Source organism: Ambystoma mexicanum, chromosome 3p (assembly GCF_040938575.1).
Source record: "Ambystoma mexicanum isolate Mex_15411 chromosome 3p, UKY_AmexF1_1, whole genome shotgun sequence".
Classification (NCBI taxonomy): domain Eukaryota; kingdom Metazoa; phylum Chordata; class Amphibia; order Caudata; family Ambystomatidae; genus Ambystoma; species Ambystoma mexicanum.
This window is the reverse complement of record NC_090925.1, coordinates 930497626-930516948: the sequence shown is the minus strand read 5'-3', so window position 1 is coordinate 930516948 and position 19323 is coordinate 930497626. Positions and strand designations below refer to the sequence as shown.

Here is a 19323-nt window from a genome sequence, read left to right as displayed (position 1 = left end):
AGTCAGCCCATCGGACAGAAGGGCATTCATTCATTCATTCATTCATTCATTCATTCATTCATGCATGCATGCAGGCAGGCAGACAATCAGGCTCACATGCATTCAAGCTATTCCCTTCCACCCAGACACCTATAACAATGAGCGTAGATTGGGTCAAGCACCCAGCCTTTCAGCACAGCACACTGCATTCATGTCAGTTTCAGGCAGGTCACACACACAGAAATCAGACACCCATACTATAAAATGCATATTGGTGTCGCACTTTATTCACATAGGTCCCACACCAAGGGTGTACCCACAACATACAGTCACTGGGAAAGCTCCAGCCAGTCTGGCCTGGACTTCTCCCACTATACCATATATGGTTCTTCCACCCAACACCCAGTCAGGGGAAGGGACAGAGTACGGGCTTCCCATGACTTTGGGAAAAGAAGGTAACGGGCAATAGAAACCAAGAGTCCACAGGGGCCATCTTGCCTTCTATCAGACTGATTCCTATGGCAGGGCCTTGCTATCCCAAAATGGAGGATACTCTGATCACCTGTAAAATTCAGCATGGAGTTGCCACCAGCCCATACCCTTCTCTGTGGGCCATGCAGGTGCCCAAAAACATACACTACAGGTACATGGTTGTACCCCCACCCATGGGTGCCATAAGGGTATCCCATGGATCTTTTCACCACAACCAAAAAGAGGAAGAGCTGCACTACCAGGAGTCCCAACTGGACGCCTATGCAGAAAACACAGAACACGCATAAGGGAGTACAGGACAAGGACTTGGAGGCCCTCTCCCTCCAATGCATTTCCAGCATCACACTTGATGATTTGGGACATTTCTTACTTTCTAAAATATGATGGTTCTGGTGAGTAAAAATATTTTTTTACTACCAGTTTAGACTAACACATGCCATGTACACCATAAGGTCAACATGTAACTGTCCCCTTGGTTATTAACATCCCATGCACAGATTCTCTTTTCAGCTACATTTTTTATTTATTATCATTTTTAACCCCAATGCAGAAGGTGCCGGCATACAGACTTTACTGAGTAACTCCCAGTCTTTTTGTTCAGGATATTTTTAAAAGTCTTTTTGTAGGTCAGAGCAAAAGAGTAGGGCACAAGTGAGGCGAGTCAACCTGTGCACAGCAATCTATGCTTCAAAAAGTGATGTAAATTTGGAAGACCTGCAGCGAGTATCATGGCAGGGGAGGCACTGCCCAAGGGTATCTTTGGAATCCTAGGACTTAAGCCTGTGCTAACTTGTGCTGGTCACAAAGCATTCTAGTGAATCACAAAAATTAGATATGAATATAACGTAAAGTGCTAATATATCTATATATTGGCACGTTATGTTTTATTCATATCTCAATTTTGTGATTCACTATAATGCTTTGTGACAAGCGCAAGATAGCACAGGCTTCTTGTGGTCTCCTTTTTTCGGTCTGTTCCGCTGCAAAGCCATTGCTGAGAAAAAAAAGTTCTGTGCTTCTGTAAACAGATGAGCATTTCTCAGCAAATATCTTCATACCGTATAGGCGTGGATAAAACGTGCATTCGTCGCAATAGGGTATGGCTGTCCTTTATGAATGTACAGCCTAAATTGGCATCATATTTTTGTCTTCCCTTTCCCATGCTTTCATACATGCAGTAGTGCTAATTATGTGCTTTTTGCTATTTCTTGGATTCGATTTTTTTTTTCTTCTAGAGGATTGCATTGGCTGTCAACTAATCTACTGTACTGAACATATGATCACGCTAGTAGATTTTATTTCTATGCAAATCTGCATTTACATGAAAGGAGACCTGATCTCTCAAACTTTAATTTAAGAGGATATTTATTGTATTGTTGGATGAGGGATTTTACTGGTTCTGTGGTCTGAGGTGTGGGAGTCTCATGTTGATTCTTCTTTGCTGTTCATAGAGATGGGGAATGTAGAAGAAAAAGTGTTTGACTTGAGTGAATTGGATCCGAACCGCTGTGAAAGTTGCTATGGAGCAGAATCGGAGGACATCAGGTACCAATGTTTCAAAACCTTTTATAATTTGAAGTAACATTCTTTATTTAAAAATGTATTTCATACTGTTGTAGTTGGGTCTAGTGGAAAAAGGGAAGAAATGGGCTATGCTTCTCAGTATATCTTCCCCCCCCCTCCGCCATCTGTACCCACCACCACCCATTCCGACTGCCAGAGAAGGATAGGTGAAAACATATAACGACGACTCTTGTTTCACCGCCAAGATGCCAGATTTGTGCTTCCAATAAATTAACAACAAAGATTACATAATACCGATTCTGAATTCCATTGAATTACTCCTTCACAGCACCCCATTGGAAATTGAGAAGAAAAGTTCTAGGAACTTCAATTTTAACAAACTGATTTCTCTCCAAGATGGAGCAGGTGCACATTTGCCTTTTGTCCAATGCAAATTGATGTTGATTAAGTAGTATCAAGAGATGGGCACCCAATTTGTAAAGCTGGAGTGCTATGAGGAAGGGAAGAGGAAGTTGTTCTTGTCATTGAGATTTATCAGAAAAGCTGCAGGTTGATCTTTCCACTGGTGTTCTTTGACAAATTCACTATTTTTTTGGTTTTGCCACAATGGTGTATTTTGCAATCATTTCCTCTAGATCCCCCACTGCATTTTGTTTGGTGGAGAGAATCATGTGACTTTCTGTTAGGAAAGATTTTCTTTTTGCTCCTTTCCTCCTATATACTTCTTCTTGATGTCCTTTCTTTTTGCTTTGTTTTGACTCCTGACCTGACTTTTTGGAGGCAAATAAGGCCTTCTACTTTTCTTGCCTTTTTGCTCTTTCTTATGGGGAAACTGGTCGGGCCATAAGACTATCAATGCTAAGAGACTGTCTCTTTACAGATTCCTTGTATTTTTACAGAAGCACACATTGCCCTAAAGTGAAGTAAGGTTAGAATACTGTGATGAATCAGGAATGAGACTCAGACACAGAGGACTCATGGAGATTGGCATAAACTTTGGCATAAACTTGTATTAAATAGCCAGCAAAAACTTGGGTCGATGTTCCGATTCACGAATCACCCGATGTGCCTTGCACCCTAGAGCAGATGTTGGGAGTGGGGGCGCGGGAGTTGGTGGCTACTGTATACTGGGATCTACTTTGCTCTCTCCCTAACCGTTGCCTCACCCTGGTGTGGTGCAGTTCATTGCGGTGCAAATGTCCCAAAATCCATGCGTTTTTGAGTTGAGAAATGGTCCTTCTACGACCACATTGATGTTTCAACGATTTCAGGCAACCCTCTTGTGTGAAGGTGCTGTAATCTGGAGAAAGGGGTAGGGTGTATACATGTCATGTCCGGAGGGCCCTCACAGGTAACTATGTAACATTTGGTGCAGATTGGTGAAATAGTGTGGAATTTCATAAGGAACAACGCTTCGCCAAGCCACATACACATTTTGAGTTGTGCTGAAATCCGAGGAACGGGGTGGGGTGTCCAAATGTCATGTAGCCAGTATTGTCCGGAGGGTCCTGACGGCGAACTGCAAAATTTGGTGCAGATTGATAAAACGTTGTGGAATTGTATTAGGAACAATTCTTTGCCACAAACCCACACATTTTCACTTTTAAAAATACAGATATAAAGCGGTTTGAAAATGCCTCACTATCCCTGATCTAAGAGTTATTTCCCAACCTGAACCGAAACTAAGTGTCTGTCAGATGTCAACTTGTCCAAAGCAAAATGTCATGTCAGAAATCCTATCCTAGCCCGATCATTATAAAAACAAACTCTAAGGTCTTTGTATTGTCTCTTGTCTTTGAAAGTGTGCATATAAAAGGTGCAACTCCAAAACAAGTTCCAAATAGATAATGTTCACAGTTCTGAGGAATGACTCCCTTTCCTGGGTTTCTTTCCAGCAAAAATAAAAGTTAAAAAGAAAAGTCAAGTTCTTTGTAGCCAAGGAGGATAACTCCCTCCTGTTGGTGTCGCAATCCACTCTAGTGGAAATGACTCCCTTCCCCAGGCTTTTTATTACATTCAATAGAGTTCAAATCCTAATGGCATGGGTTATCCTTGGGATTCTCTTTCCAAGACAAAACAACTTGGGCGTGGGTCGCAGACTCCCGAAGCACCTGGTATACTCCTCTGCCAGGTTCTCTCATACAGTTCTTCACACAATTTGGAGGTGGGTCGCAGACTCGCAAAGCACCTGGTATACTCTCATGCCAGGTTTGTTTGTACACTTCCTTATAGGTGCAAGTCCCAGACTTGTGGTTCGCCTGGTATACTCTTCTGCCAGGGCTTTAGGTTTCCATCTGTCTTTCTCAATTAGTGCAAGGGGGTATGGGTCTTCGCCAAGCTACTTCACTGCAAAGTACTGTGACTATGACAATGACACTGATTCCAATGAAGATTACTCTCTTCCCCACTCTTAGTAACCATTTCACTTTTTGGGGGTCCCTTTGCCTCAGTTCCGACATCCCGTTCTTCCCTCTGTCTTCACTGACAACATACACATTCTTTCACTCCACTCATACGTATTTGGGTACTCGCCTCATTATTTTGCTATATATCTCTTTCTCTCTTTCTTTCTTCTCCCCCCCCCTCCCCGGGCATAGGATTCTTGGTTCTATTAATCTTATCCACTCCAGTCTTCTTTCTCGTCTCAGTGCTTTGGTTAGGCCAAGATTTTTCCTTGTCTGCAAGGGGGGGGTTGTTGTTCAAGTCAGTTCTACTCTTCTTCATCACATCCTTCTCCTTGTCTTGTAGCTCTGTGACAAAAGATCGGGTAGAGTTATCTAGCCAGTCCAACTTGAGCTGATTATCAACATCACAAACACTGGACGGGGAAGAATAACTCTAACAATAATATACATGTTTACCCTTGGGACATTCAGTTGTAATACTACAATAAGTCATGGATACTTGGGGAATTTCAGGGTTATAGTTATTCCCTAAGGGAAAAGGAGCATGCAAGTCCCTCCTGCTCCCGTGAAGGTAGTCTGCCCCCATGTGGTCCTTTTGCAAATGGCCACCGCCAGGGTCAGGATAGCTTCTGCCTTTCCCTGGCCACATGAGGAGAGACTTTCCCTGAAAAGAAGTGATAACCTCGCCAGATTCATCACAATAATTTGTAGCCTTCTAACTTTTCTTTTGTGGCTTTTTGGTTACATTTGCAGTGTATCAAGACTGGGCGGTGGATATTTCTCTACCTTTTACTCATGTACCTTTGCCATTATAGCAAATTCCTACTGAGAGTGGCTAGCACTTGAAGATGGCCGTGCCGTGAGATTTTCATCCGTCCTTTGGCTATGGTGTTGTGGCCTTCTTGCTGCCCTGTCGGATCCAGCATTACCATATATGGGAAGCCCTTACCCAGGGCAAAGTGGCGGTTTGTGTGTGAGCCCAGATGTGGGGGCTGGGACTGTTTGGGCCAAGTCCACATCCAGGTGCCTGCTGAGCAGATGTTGTAGATAGTGGCTATCCATAATTGGATTGCCACTACCAGTTCGAATGGTGCAGATCCTTACCATTGGTGGATATGGACGAGCTTCCAGCCCAGATCGTTGATAAAAGGAGGATTCCTGCAGCCGTTCGACAGATCTTCATTGGAGCGATGACCCCTACGAAGAGGTGCAGCCTGCTGATGACCCTAATCTGTCTATAGTGTGCGTACAAAAGGGCGTACCTGCAGATTCCAGCACAAAAGGCTGCGTTTCGCAGTTTGCCATTTTGTAACCGGCCCTCTCCCAGTCCTTATTGGGAGGGGAGGGTCCTCTCCAGAAAAATCCAAACGCGGCATCCTCAACCTGCTCCCAACCCTCCCCCACTTACCTGCTGCGGACTCCAGCCTCCGGCTGCCTCCTTCCCTGCTCTATTTGGGCTGTCGATAATACATCCCCGCAAGCTCAACATAAGCACACCACGTTTTTGTGCATGATCTTTTGTGCCTTGGACAACCCTCGTTGGTGCTTTGACTACTGGGCCAATGGCTGCTCTAGGATCCTGTGCCTTCAGAAGTATTCGTGGACCAACCAGTGCACTGACCAGCTCTCACCTGTGCTACCTCGCTGGAGCCATCGCTGGTCCAAGTGCATCCTTGGACCTTGGAGGAGCTTCAGCTTGTACTACATGACACCTGAATTTTCAGATTTCTTGATCAATGAAAGTTGTGCTGGACCTGATCCTATGTTCATCCATTGAAGATTGCCTCTCACCGCCTGACTGTGGAGACTCCTGTTGCAATCAGTCTTCTTCGTTCCATGGAGGTTTCCTGAGGTCGCCCGCATTGCAGAATTCACCTTTCCATCCCAAGGCTGTTCGGCTGGCAAGTGCCTGGAACCGAGATTCAAGCAACTTGACCAACCAAAACTAAATTCTGTATCTCAAAGTGATCGCAGCGACTGCGACCACTGAGCCTTCCTCGACTGTACAATGCATAGAAGATCGTGCCCCCCGCAGAATCCGAAACCTCAAAAGTGGTCTCTGGACAGAGCAGAGTCAGCAGGGAACGTTAAAATACCTCTTTTGACCCTCTTCCCCCCACCCCCTGTCCTCCATAGGATTACATGGGCGTGAAGTACTGTCCCAATCTTTTTTTTTTACTGACCTAGATCAGTGTTGATCTAGCCAAGGATCCTCTCCTAGGCCTATCCTAGTGTTGTGCGATTGAGGTAGGCTTACCTGAAATTTCCTAATCTTTTTGGAACTTTGTGTCATAACCATTGGCATCGTCCAGTAACATAGTAAACCTTCCTGAAAAGTGCAGTTTAGGAACTGATGACTTTAGGGCACAAGGCCCTAAACCAACTTATGGATGGACTTGCTAGGGAACGGTTTTAGTTTTGCTCTAAAGTGCTTCAACTGTATTTTATGCATCTGAATACTTGACCTGCTTGGCACTGGTTTTAAATCATAAGCTATTTCCATCTTCTCCTATGGGTGAAATATATATTTTAGTAAGTGTGTGACAATATTTACCTATAGGTTCCATTTGCTTAGTGTGTATTTTAAAGGCCTGATGATAAAACATTGTGTGTGTGTATATATGTGTGTGTATATATATATATGTGTGTGTGTGTATATATATATATATATATATGTGTGTGTATATATATATGTGTGTGTATGTGTGTATATATATATGTGTATATATATATATATGTGTGTGTGTATATATGTGTGTGTGTATATATGTGTGTGTGTATATATATGTGTGTGTATATATATGTGTGTATATATATATGTGTGTGTGTATATGTATATATGTATATGTGTGTATGTATATACAATTTGTACGTGCCTATCTAACTGGAATTTTTATTCTTTTTCATTTTAATTGTATTTCCATTTTTACGAACAAGTAATAAACAGAGTAAATTCAATGCAATACTCTCCAGTAATACAGAATTCATATTAGGTGAAAGGCACACAGAGAACTACAATTCAACTTGTCCATATATTATAAATAAAAACCCATCCCAACAAACAGACAAAACTAACAAACTAACAAACACAACTAACAGAAAGAAGAAAAGAAAGGAAAAAAATAGTATTAGTTTTTCGAAAATAGGCGTCGACTCAAGGCATGCCAGTAATACTATCCCTAGTGTGACGTCCACTGTACCCAGGATCCCTCACGCGTGTAGGACCCTCAGATTGTTTTTTGCGCGGAGTTCCCTGGCTTTCAGCCATATTTTACTAAATATCATATAATTTCCCCGTTCTTCCCCTCCCATGTCAAGACATCGAAGTTTGAAGATCGACGCCGGTCCGGAGAACAAACAACCGTCGAGAGCTGCACTACGGACTTTGGGCCTCGGAAGGCCTCTGGCCTCGGCCCGGGCCTTGGAAGGCCTCTGGCCTCGGCCATGCAAGTAGGGAGAGTGGGCGGTGGAAACATACTCTACACTCTTATTGTTCCAACACACACTAGCCCGCTGCAATAGGGTGAGTATGGAGGGTACCCCTTTTAAATTTTGCCCCAAGTGCACCGCAAGTATCCTTGGGTTGACAAACACGCCACCTGTAACCTCTGCTTGCCGAGGGATCACCCCGAGGTAAACTGCAGACGGTTCAAGGCTAAAACACTAAAGGACCGCTCGACCAAACGTTGGGCCCACCACGCCAGGCAACTCGAGGCCATGGAAGCGGAGGGCGCCTTCAGTGATGGCAGCGACGCCGTACTTTCGGACGGCGTGGGCAAGGAGGTGTCGAAAGATGCCCAAGCGCAAGTCCCCGACCTCGGAAGATTGTCCGGTAGGGCAGTTATGTGGAGCACACCCAGCGACACGAGCGCTACCCACACCACTTCCACACCTCTTCCACACCTAAACACCCGAAGTCCAACCGAGACTTGACGCGCGTGTTGAGTTCTCGGAAAGAGGCACGAAGAGAGTGTTGCACCGAATCAGTGTCCTCTGGGCGTTCTCAGTCAAGATCGCCACACGACACGAGGCAACCGTCACAGTTGCCAAAGGTGCCTCACTCACCGAGGTACGCTCATCAGAAGACGAAACCGACCGCCAACCCCAGGCCACACACCAGGAGTCGGCTCCGGCAGACCGTTCGGCGACTGCTTCCGAGTCCCGACATCCTCACTCAAAGGAAAGAGACACTACCCCCGAATCTCGACGCCAGGCGTCGAAAAGCTCAGACAAGGTGAAAACATCAGGGAAACACTCTTCTACTCATGGGGAAGGGGGTAAACAGCGGAAGAAACCACACCCTTCTTCTGCACCACAGATACATAAAGACAGTTCTAAGTCTTCAGATAAGCATCAATCCAAGACCCCTGTACAGGCCCATAGGTCCAGACAGGGAATATAAGGGGAACCCCCTCAAGAAATGGTCATTCCCAGCTCCAAAAAAATGGACCAGTGAGGATATAGACAGGGTAATGACTATAATGTCCTCCCTAGCAGACTTCTACTCCAGGAACCCAGAGCACTTCCTCACCTATACCCCGGACGGTGCTACTCCTTCAGGATCTAGGGACCCGCAGCCCCCTGGTAAGAAACCTCGGTTTGAGACTCCAACGCAGTGTCTGGTTGCAGACCCTTTTTACATCCAGCCTTACACCCAGTACGGTGAGGATCCACACCAGGATGAGGATCCAGACTTGGTAACGTTGGACGACCAAACTGGGGTGGACTGTTATGGGGACGACGAGGACCAAGATGAGGAGGAAGATGACCCAAAAGTCTATAGAATAGACTCCCCTGTTGGCAAAGAACCTCAGGTTACCGACTCTCCAGTAGACAACCAGCCCCTCCTAAATGAGGTCTTGACTAGAGCGGCAGAGCACTTTCGCATAGACACTCAGGGAGCAAAGGAGGAGAGGGACTTTGCTGAGGAACTAGTTGGAGAAAAGAGACCCATTGCCCAAGCCATTCCAATTCTCAAGTCCATCCAACGGAGAATTGATCCTTCCCTTTTCACTCCTAACCTCACCAGGGCAGTAAACCCCAGAATCGAGAAATTGTTCGGGCCAGTCCAATCAGACCAGCTTTACATAAATGGTCAACTGAAGCCTGACTCCTTGGAAGTTACTAACACCCGCAAGAGGGCGGGGACACCTCTATCATCATCTGAGGCCCCCCCAGACAAGGTGAACAAGAACATTTACGGGTTGGGAAGGAAGGTAGCCTCCACTTCCACTTACCAGGCAAGGATTGCCAACACCACCACTCTGATGGGACGTTACAATTGCCACCAGAGGGAGCAGGTAGCTGCCCTCATTGAGTCTGCACCGGAACCACTAAAGGGTCAGTTCGCCCAGGTCACCCGGGGGAGCCGTGTCCGGTTGAATCCTTAAGGCAACCTTTGATGCCGCAGATAACGCGGGCAGGCTAATAGCAGAGAGCACTGTCTTTAAGAGGCATGCTTGGTTAAGACAATCAGGGTTTAAACCCGAGACACAAGCATCCTTAATTGACATGCCGGTGGAACATAATCTACTGTTTGGCAAAGCGGTAGAGGACGCATTAAAAACTGCCAAAGACGAGTATGATACTCTGAAATCCCTGGGACAATTGATGAACAAGCCCCCTAATCAAAGAGGGAATGGTAATTTCCGTCGCCCACGCGGCAAGAATTCCCAAAGAGGCTCCAATTATACACAGGGACAGGGTACATCTTGGGGTAACAACCAACAGGCTACCCAGAGTTACGGCAGAGGAAACAAAAGAAGCCGTGGTAGAGGTAGAGGCAGCCCCAGCAGAGTTGGCACACCTCCCGCAAAACAGTGACGCTCCGCTCAGGGTTCCTTCTCACGCATCCCCTGCAGGTAGATGCATTGCCATCTTCACCCAAGCTTGGGAAGGGATCACATCGGACAGATGGGTGCTGTCCACAGTGTCCGCAGGATACTGTATAGAACTGCTCGAGCGTCCCCGAAACCACCCTCCACGTCAAAAGATGCATTCCTTGGAACACCAAAAGATCCTCCTCAAAGAGATTGTTAATCTTCTAGCAAAGGATGCTATCAAACTCGTCCTGGGCAACCAGGTAAACAAGGGTATTTATTCAACTTACTTCCTTGTGCCAAAAAAAGATTTAACAATGCGCCCAGTATTAGACTTACGCCCTGCAAACAATTATGTCAAGCCTCAAAAGTTTCGCATGACTATTCTCCAAGAGGTAATCCCCCTCCTAAAAAAAAAAAGGGGGATTACTACATGGCAACATTGGACATGAAAGATGCCTATTTTCATATTTCCATGTTCCCAGCGCACAGAAGATTCTTGCGCATCAAGGTGGACAGTCGGCACTACCAGTTCAAGGTGCTGCCCTTCGGTATAGCCTCAGGGTATTCACCAAGGTACTGGCGGTGGCGGCGGCACACCTATGCAGGGAGGCAATCTCAGTGTACCCTTACCTGGACGACTGGCTCATCACGGGGGAGACCACAGTAATTTGCAGATCAAACATTCAGAGAACGATCCTCTTCGAATTGGGTTTCTCCATAAAAGAGAAAAAATCAAGCCTGATGCCAAGCACCTCCAAACAGTTCCTAGGAGCTGTCCTAAACACTCAAGAGGGGTTGGCCTTTCCATCAGAGAAAAGAATTCAGAATCTACTACTGCAAATTCCTCTATCAGCCCGGTCGCCGGATAAGGGTGGGCAAAGCGATGCGTTTGCTAGGCATGATGGCGTCATGTATTTACCTGGTCCCCCACGCGCGCCTGCGAATGCGACCCATGCAAGAATGGTTGGCGAAACAGTGGTCTCAGGCAAGTGGTCAGTGGGACGATCTAGTGGTTGTTTCGCCAACACTTGTACAAAGTCTTCACTGGTGGACAAGAGAGAACCTGTCAAAGGGTTAACCCTTTTACAATCCAGAGGTACAAGCTGTAGTCACTAAGGACGCATCCCTGTCAGGTTGGGGAGCACACCTCCTTCACCACACAGCACAGGGTCTCTGGTCTCACACAGTGGTCAAGAATCATATCAATCTGCTAGAGCTTCTGGCAGTATTCAGAGTGCTTCAAGCGTTCGAGCCCCACCTGTTGAACCTGTCAGTGTAGATCCTGACAGACAGCACAACAGCAATGATTTACCTAAACAAACAGGGAGGGACTCGTTCGCCAAATCTGTCCAAGCTTGCCCAGAAAATCTGGAAATGGGCACTCAGACGGAACATTTACCTGTCATCTAAACATGTTCCAGGGGATCTCAATTCGCTAGTGGACGTTTTGAGAACACAAATGGTGTCTACTCGGAGAAGTCGTAGAAGAAATCTTCTCACAGTGGCGTTTCCCCACTATAGACCTATTTGCCACAGGCGAAAACAGGCAATGCCCAGGATTCGCATCCAGGTTCCCCCAGCCAGACTCCAGGGGAACGCCCTGTGGATGAACTGGTCAGGGATGTTTGCCTACACTTTTCCACCAATCCCTCTCGTGAGGAAGGTGGTCAACAAGATGCTCAGGGAATAGATGATGCTCATCCTAGTTGCTCCCATGTGGGCGAGGCAACCGTGGTTCCCACACCTACGCAGACTAGCAGTGTGCGAACCCATCAGACTCCCGTGCTGGTACAACCTACTGTCCCAGCACCAAGGTCAAACAGTGCATCCTCAACCCAGCTCAATGAACCTGGCAGCATGGCTCCTGAAGTCAGAGTTTGGACATCTCAACTTACCACAGAGATGTATGGCCATCTGTAGGGACCAGGGAATGAGAAGACCAGCCTTCAACACTTCAGACTTACTGACTTTTATTTGTAGAAACAACAGGCTTCTTTAATTTTGGGAAAAAGGGAGACAACGTGCCGTTCCCTTTTCCATACTTAAAAAAAAAAAAAAAAAAGATTCTGTTTACTTTTAGTCACAAACCATTCTGTTGAGGCTAACGGTGTTCGGGAGTTTTCTCCAGGAGATGGGACACTATTGTCTTTTACTCTGTGCAAACTGTTTTCCTAGGAATCACTCATCTTCAACTCCTTAAAGTCTCAAATTATCTCTCAATCCTCTCTATTCGTTTCTCTATTGCTCTCCAGAAAGGAGGTCTCCAGTTCACGGCCCCATTGGTGCTGGTTGTGTTCCAGCCTCCTTAGGGCTCAGCCCCTCTTGGAAAGGCTTCACGGACAACCGTTAGCACGGTCGTTTGCCTTTCTGTTCATCCACTCTTCCTTTCATTCACTCGACGCTCACCTTGGCTTCCGGCTCCCTCCTCGGTGACTTACAGCAGCTCCGAGCGCTCCTCCTTCTTCCGTTCGCCGAGAGGACGACTTTGTTTTCAGGGCTCTGTCAAGCTGTCAGCTGTTTCTTCGCCTTGCGATTCGCTTGCATAGTCGGGCCCCCTCTCCCTGCCGGCACGTCAGTTAGCAGGAGAGGCTTGCGCCGCGGCTCCTCCTCCAGGAAGGTGGGGGCTACAGAGGGGAGCCGCGGACCCGACGGCTCCTTCGTTGATGTTCTGGGATAACAGATGCCTCCAGCTGGGTCTCTAGTGCCGTTAGGACTGTCAGCTGCAACTCTCTCACGGCTAATTTCTTCTCTTGTATACATTTCTTTTCAAGTCTCTATAAACGGGTTACAACAGAACGAGGCACAACGGGTGCAACTTGAATCATTGCTTCGTTATGGCCGCAGGTCAATAGGCCCACTCATAGGTCACCTCCTCCTCAGGCCCTGGGCCCTCCTCCAACTCTTCTCTCTAATTCAAAAACAAACGCCAGAAGCCTGCATCAGGATGACATTCTTGGATCCTTTCTTGTTCTAGAGCATTATCATTGGCCCAGTTGTCTGTCTCTACCAGGCTGTAACCTCCCTCCATTATGACCTCATCCCCCAAGGTCTGATTGGCTTCTTACTATAGGCCTTGTCCTGGCTCTGATCTTCCTTCCTTTCCACCGCCTTATCACAACATCCTAAAAGAATCTAGGAAACCTAACACGAGGCACTGTTACTTTGATAAATGGAAAAGATTTGTTATCTGGTGCCGGAATGAGCAAATCAACCCGGTTGATTGCACTCCTTCCAAAATTGTCACATACATCCTCCACCTGCTGGATGCAGGGTTGGTATTTAACTCGCTCAAAGTACACCTGGCAGCACTGTCAGCCTACACCACCTCCCACAACAAGGTTTCGTGGTGGAAGGTACCAGTGGTTAAAGCCTTCATGGAAGCAGTAAAGAGACTCCACGCTCCAATTTCAAACCCACCACCTGGTACGGACCTTAATGTGGTGCTTGCTAAGCTCATGGGCCCACCCTTTGAACCCATGCATAAAGCCAGTCTCGAACACCTGACTTATAAAACTGCCTTCTTAGTAGCCATTACATCCATAAGAAGGGTCAGTGCAATTCAGGCTCTGTCAGTGCAGGATCCTTTCTTTACTATTCATAAGGATAAACTGGTTCTACGAACACACCCTAGGTTCTCACCTAAGTTAATTTCAAAATTCCACGTTAACCAGTCCATTGAGCTTCCAGCCTTCTTCCCAGAACCCAAAAGCTCTGCTGAGGTGAAACTACACACTCTAGATGTGCGAAGAGCAGTCCTCTACTATGTAGTCCAGACCAGACCGCTAAGGAAAACAGACCAACTGTTTGTCTCCGTAGCTACAGGCAGAGAAAGGAGATCGCGTCTCTAAAGGTGCCATCTCCAAGTGGATAGTCAATTGTATCCAACTATGTTACTCCCTTTCTGAAAAGACTCTGCCTTTTACGCCAAGAGCCCACTCTACAAGAGGCATTGGGGCCACTCTGGCTTTCATTGCAAATGTACCCCTTGACACCATTTGCAAAGCAGCTACATGGAGCTCTATTCACACTTTTACTCAGCACTACTGCATTGACGCTCATTCCAAGACAGCTACTCAAGTGGGACAAGTGGTTCTAAGACATCTATTTGCTCATGACCCTTCTCACATCCCACCTCCTTCTGTGATCTAAGCAGATTCCACAAGCCTCAGATGGGATACATTACTCACCGTAATCGTATTTCTGATGCTTGTATCTGCTTAGATTCACATGCAACCCGCCCTTCCTCCCCTCTGAGAGAAGGTGCATGGATGCTTGTAGTCTTATCTTTCTGTCTATCTGCTTGGATAATCTGTACTCGCGCTACTGCTCATGCTACCTCATGTAAGAAAAATACAATCTGAGGGTCGTACACACGTGAGGATCATGAGTACAGTGGATGTCGCACTAGGGATAGTATTACTGGCACGCCCTGGGTCGACGCACATTTTTTCGAGTTTCGAAAAAAAAAACTAATACTCTGCAGCTTCCACTAGATATCGGCCTATGCACAGCATGTAAATCTAAGCAGAAACAAGCATCAGAAATACGATTACGCTGAGTAATGCATCATATATATATATATATATATATATATTTGTTTAATTTGTTTAATTATATATATATATATATATATATATATATATTATTAAACAAATTCAAAAACTGACCTCCAGTCAGTTAAAGGAAAAATTGTAGTTGCAGGGACGTTAAGGTGAGCAATTAATGCAACAACCCCTGAAATTCAGCTAAAGCCACCTTGTCTTCACACCCCCTGTTGCGCAGCCTATGACCACAATGATGACTTCACTGATGACCTCACTAATTACATGTTGCGTGAGAACACTGATAACATTACAAATCACATCACTGGTGAAAACACTAATTACATTGAATATAACAGATTATATCTAAAATGGAATTAGACATAACATCCTTCATAAATTAGCTCATGAAAAGTTTGATTACCTTAACAATTTAGTCCGTGGACTTGGCCATAACAAAGGCTGGGGTCACTGGCCAGTACCAAAGACCATAGCTAGTGGTTGGTTATTGTTCAGAAATACCAATGTGCATGGTTAAATGCCATGCCTAGTAGCCCATTACTGTTTTCAAATATACAGTGGGCAACATTCAAAGCTGTAGTCGGTGGCCATGGCTAAAGGCCATAGCTAGTGTCTATTAATATGTTAGTATATACCGTCCGCATAGCTCAAAACTGTGGCCACTGGCTAGTTTTGTGTTGAAGACCATGACTAGTGGCTGGTTGGTGTATATAATATACAGTGGGCACGGCTGAAGGGCCATAGCTAGTGGCTGGTTAGAATTGTATAATACACAGTGGGCACGGTCGAAGGCCATCGCTTATTGTATTTTATTATTGTAAAATATACAGTGGACATGGCCAAAAGATGTACAAGCTGCTCAAGGTCAAATGCCATGGCTAGTGGTCCATTTATATGTTAGAATATATAGTGGGCACAGCCAAAGATAGTGGCCACTTGCCTGTGCTAATTTCCATGGCTAGTGCCTGACCAGTGTATAGAATATACAGTGGACACGGTTGAAAGCTGTACCACTGGTAAAGGCCACAATCTAAGGTTGGTCAACTGTGTTTTCAAATATTTAGTGCACAAAGGTGAAGGTTGTAACCACTGTCCATAACTGAAGGCCATGACTAGCACCCATTCATGTGTTAAAATATATTAGGCCATGCACACTGACCATGGCTGAAGGTCAAGCTTAAGGCAAGTTATTGTTGTAATGTAATTAGTGATGTCATCAGTGATGTGATCTGTCCTCATTGTGGTTTTAGGCTGCGCAACAGGGGGCGCGAAGTTAAGGTGGCCTTAGCTGACTTTCAGGGGTTTTGTTGCATTAAATTCACACCTTGAAATCCCTGCAACATAGTTTTTTCTTTTAATTTCAAGGGTTTTGTTATTCCATGCACAATTAACATTAATAATACAGACTTACTCCTTAGACGTAACTGCGCAAGATAAAATAGCATTGGACTACTAATGAACACCAGAAAAATAACCAGAGAGGGCAAATGTTCCCAAAAATATGCTGGCAAAGTATAAAAGGTGCTCACCTTTAAAACCCAGCAATATTTCTTTAAATATTCCCTGAAAAACTAAATCTCAATACGAACAAGTGCTCGTGGTCTTGTGAGTAAGCATCTGCACTGGGAACATGGCAACATGAGTAAAATCCTTGTAGCCAAATACTTGAGAAAGCTTGCCAACCTGCGTACGCCCTCGCCCTCTGAAAAAAAGTTACGCTCTTCACCCACGTTTCCTTTACTTGGACCCTGAAAAGCAGTCACAATCAGGTGAAAATAACAGCACCGGTGTCCAGGATTGCAAACTCTCTTGCCACCTCGTGGGCAAATACTCATGACTTACTTGCCCTCTCATGATGTCCCCTCCTCACCCCCATGTCTGTCTTTCAACAATACTCTGCTTTATAAAGCTAACTATAAAAGGACACTTCTGATGCTTGTTAATCTGCTTAGAATCACATGATGTGCATATAGTCCAACATCCAGTGGTAACCGCAGAGTATTGCATCTCGTCTTTCGAGGATCGAAAGGGGACGTCGACATGGGCATGCCTGTAACACTATCCCTAACATGACGTGTAGTGTACCCAAAATCCCTGCCTGTACTGTCGGGAGAGTGGGGTCGGGGTGGTCATATTCTTTTCAAGAATGCCTTTCCTTTTCCCCTCTTTGTTCCTTTGGGTTTGTCGTCTCTATCATAATCCTGCACTATGGACAGGACTAGATTTAGATTTAGTCCTTCCTGTAAGGCAACATTTCTGTGCAAAGACCAGTGCCGTCAGTGCAATAGGCTTCTTCCCCTCGATCACGACGAGACATCCTGTGTGGCCTGTAAACTCCTATGTCCCAAAACTGTTTGAAGTGGTGGGTGGCCTACGGTATGTCGCAGGCCGAGAGGAATTCTCCCGCCGTAGAGTGTGAGGAAGAGGTTAGCAATGACCAAGGCTGTTTCGGAGGCCATTGATCTTACGGCAGAGATTTCTTGATCTGTAGCATCCGGCCCCGATAGGCACGCCGAGTTTCCTGCTATGGGGACTGTACATCCCGGCGACAGGGACACACCCGATTCGCACACAAAACACACAACCCACAGTTCTGCTTCGGTGGTCCAGTCGAAGCTGTCCAAAGCGCCAACTGGCTCGTCGGATGCTTCGGCGGTTCCCGCTGATCGTTCTGTTCGGCAGCCCTCCGCGCAACCATGACAGCGGCATGCGTCCGGGCAGTCTAAGAGTAAGGGCACTAGCACCAAAACATAAGCGGCTGTCGAGATGCATCAGAAGAAAGCGCCAACACCTCTTGAGGCCCCGGTTGTGCAGAAATCCGCCACACAACCACCGGCTCTACTGCCACAACTCCCTGTAACCCAGAGCATTAGCGAATCACACGGATCGCTTCAGCGGTGAAATACAAGGTACAGTCAAAAAACGGAAGGAACGGCCTAGAGACGCGTCTGAAGACCTGTTACAACGCCCAGAGCCTCAAAAAGATTACACTGAGAGCCCTTGGTCGTTATCTAAGACTTTAGGGGCAAGTTCTAGAGAGGACAATTGTCAGGAAGACCCCTTTCCTCCCCTGGACTCCTCTGGTTCATCATCATGGACCAGAGAGAAGTTTGAGGGGTGCATGAACAGACAGGAGAAGTTTGTTGAATTCTCAGAAAGGTTTGCTCCAAAGAGGCCTTGTGAGGAGTTCCCTTATATGCCTGTGGCCAAGTTTCAGAGGACCTTTGACAATCCTCATGAAGAGAATGTTTTTGACCTCACTGATGAGGTTCCTGTGGAAACGTGTACAGGAGGATCCTTTTGGGGACCCTATTGATGATCCTGCAGATCCCATGGAGGGTTGGGAGGACAACCATCCGGTTGATAATCCACATTGGGCATCCCCTACCCCGACTGACACCTTGCGTATGGATTCCCCTCCTACCATACCCTCAGTCAGGCCTCACCTGTGGATGATCAAATGGCGTTTAATGCGATCTTAAAGAAGGCAGCAGAACAATTTCCAAATCGCCACACAGGAGGCTGTGCCTGATTCAGATTTTGTTGAAGACCTACTAAAGGAAAAGCCTCCTGCCAGTCAGGCCATTCCATTACTGAACTCTATTAAGAGACGTCTGTCCCCTTCATTGTTAACCCCAACTCAGACCAGGGCGGTTAATCCCAGAGTAAAGAAATTGTTTCGGCCTTCTCCTACCGACCCCCTTTACATTAGGGGGCATGCCACTCTGGATTCCCTGGTAGTTACGACGACGAGGAAGAGGGCGGGTGTCCCCCTGTCCACAGGTGAGACATCGCCTGATAAAGAATGCAAAAAGTTGTACGCACTGGGAAAGAGGGTTACGACTGCGGCACTATTCTCCACACGCATAGCCAACAACACCACACTGTTGGTTAGCTCTTCAGACGTCCAATGGAACCTGCTGCAAGAGAGCCTTTGAGAGGTCCCTGAACCGGTGCGGGCTCGTCTGCTTGCAATCGTATCTGAGGGCAAGCAGGTGAACCACAATATTCTCAAAAATACTTTGGACGCTGCTGAAACAGCGGGCAGAACTTTAGCCCGGGGTACTCTACTAAAACGGCACGCCTAGTTGAGGTACTACGGGTTTAAGCCTGAAACCTAGGCATCCTTAATAAACAAGCCTATTGAGGAGACCAACCTTTTCGGCAAGGCCGTCGATGAGGCACTTGAGACAACAAAGAAGGGACCTTGAAACAGATTACCCAAAAACCTTCCCAGCAGAGAGGGGGCGGCTTTCTTGGTTCCTTTCGTGGGCAGTCTTGCTCCCCTCACAAGCAGTATAATTCATGAAACAACTGGTCCTCAGGACAAGGATTTAACACAACCATGTATCCATCTAGAGGACAACGACGTGGGAAGGGTAGGGGCCGGAATTCCACCCCCAGAGGCTCCCCGGCCTCAGGTCAGAAATGACCCTCGGATCCTGGTCCCCTCACATGCCTCCCCAGTCGGCGAACGCCTAACATCATTTCTTCATGCATGGGAGGGGATAACAGATCAGTGGGTACTCAAGACCGTCG

General features: G+C 46.4%; 1 protein-coding gene across 1 annotated transcript in view; it reads left to right on the top strand.

Moving 5' to 3' along the window:
- The window catches only part of ERGIC3 (ERGIC and golgi 3), an 834442-nt gene that overhangs the window by 167978 nt on the left and 647141 nt on the right, over positions 1 to 19323 (top strand). The window contains exon 5 of the mRNA XM_069652225.1: positions 1923 to 2016. Within this exon, the coding sequence (XP_069508326.1) occupies positions 1923 to 2016 (94 nt within the window). The remainder of the gene's footprint in view (positions 1 to 1922; positions 2017 to 19323) is intronic.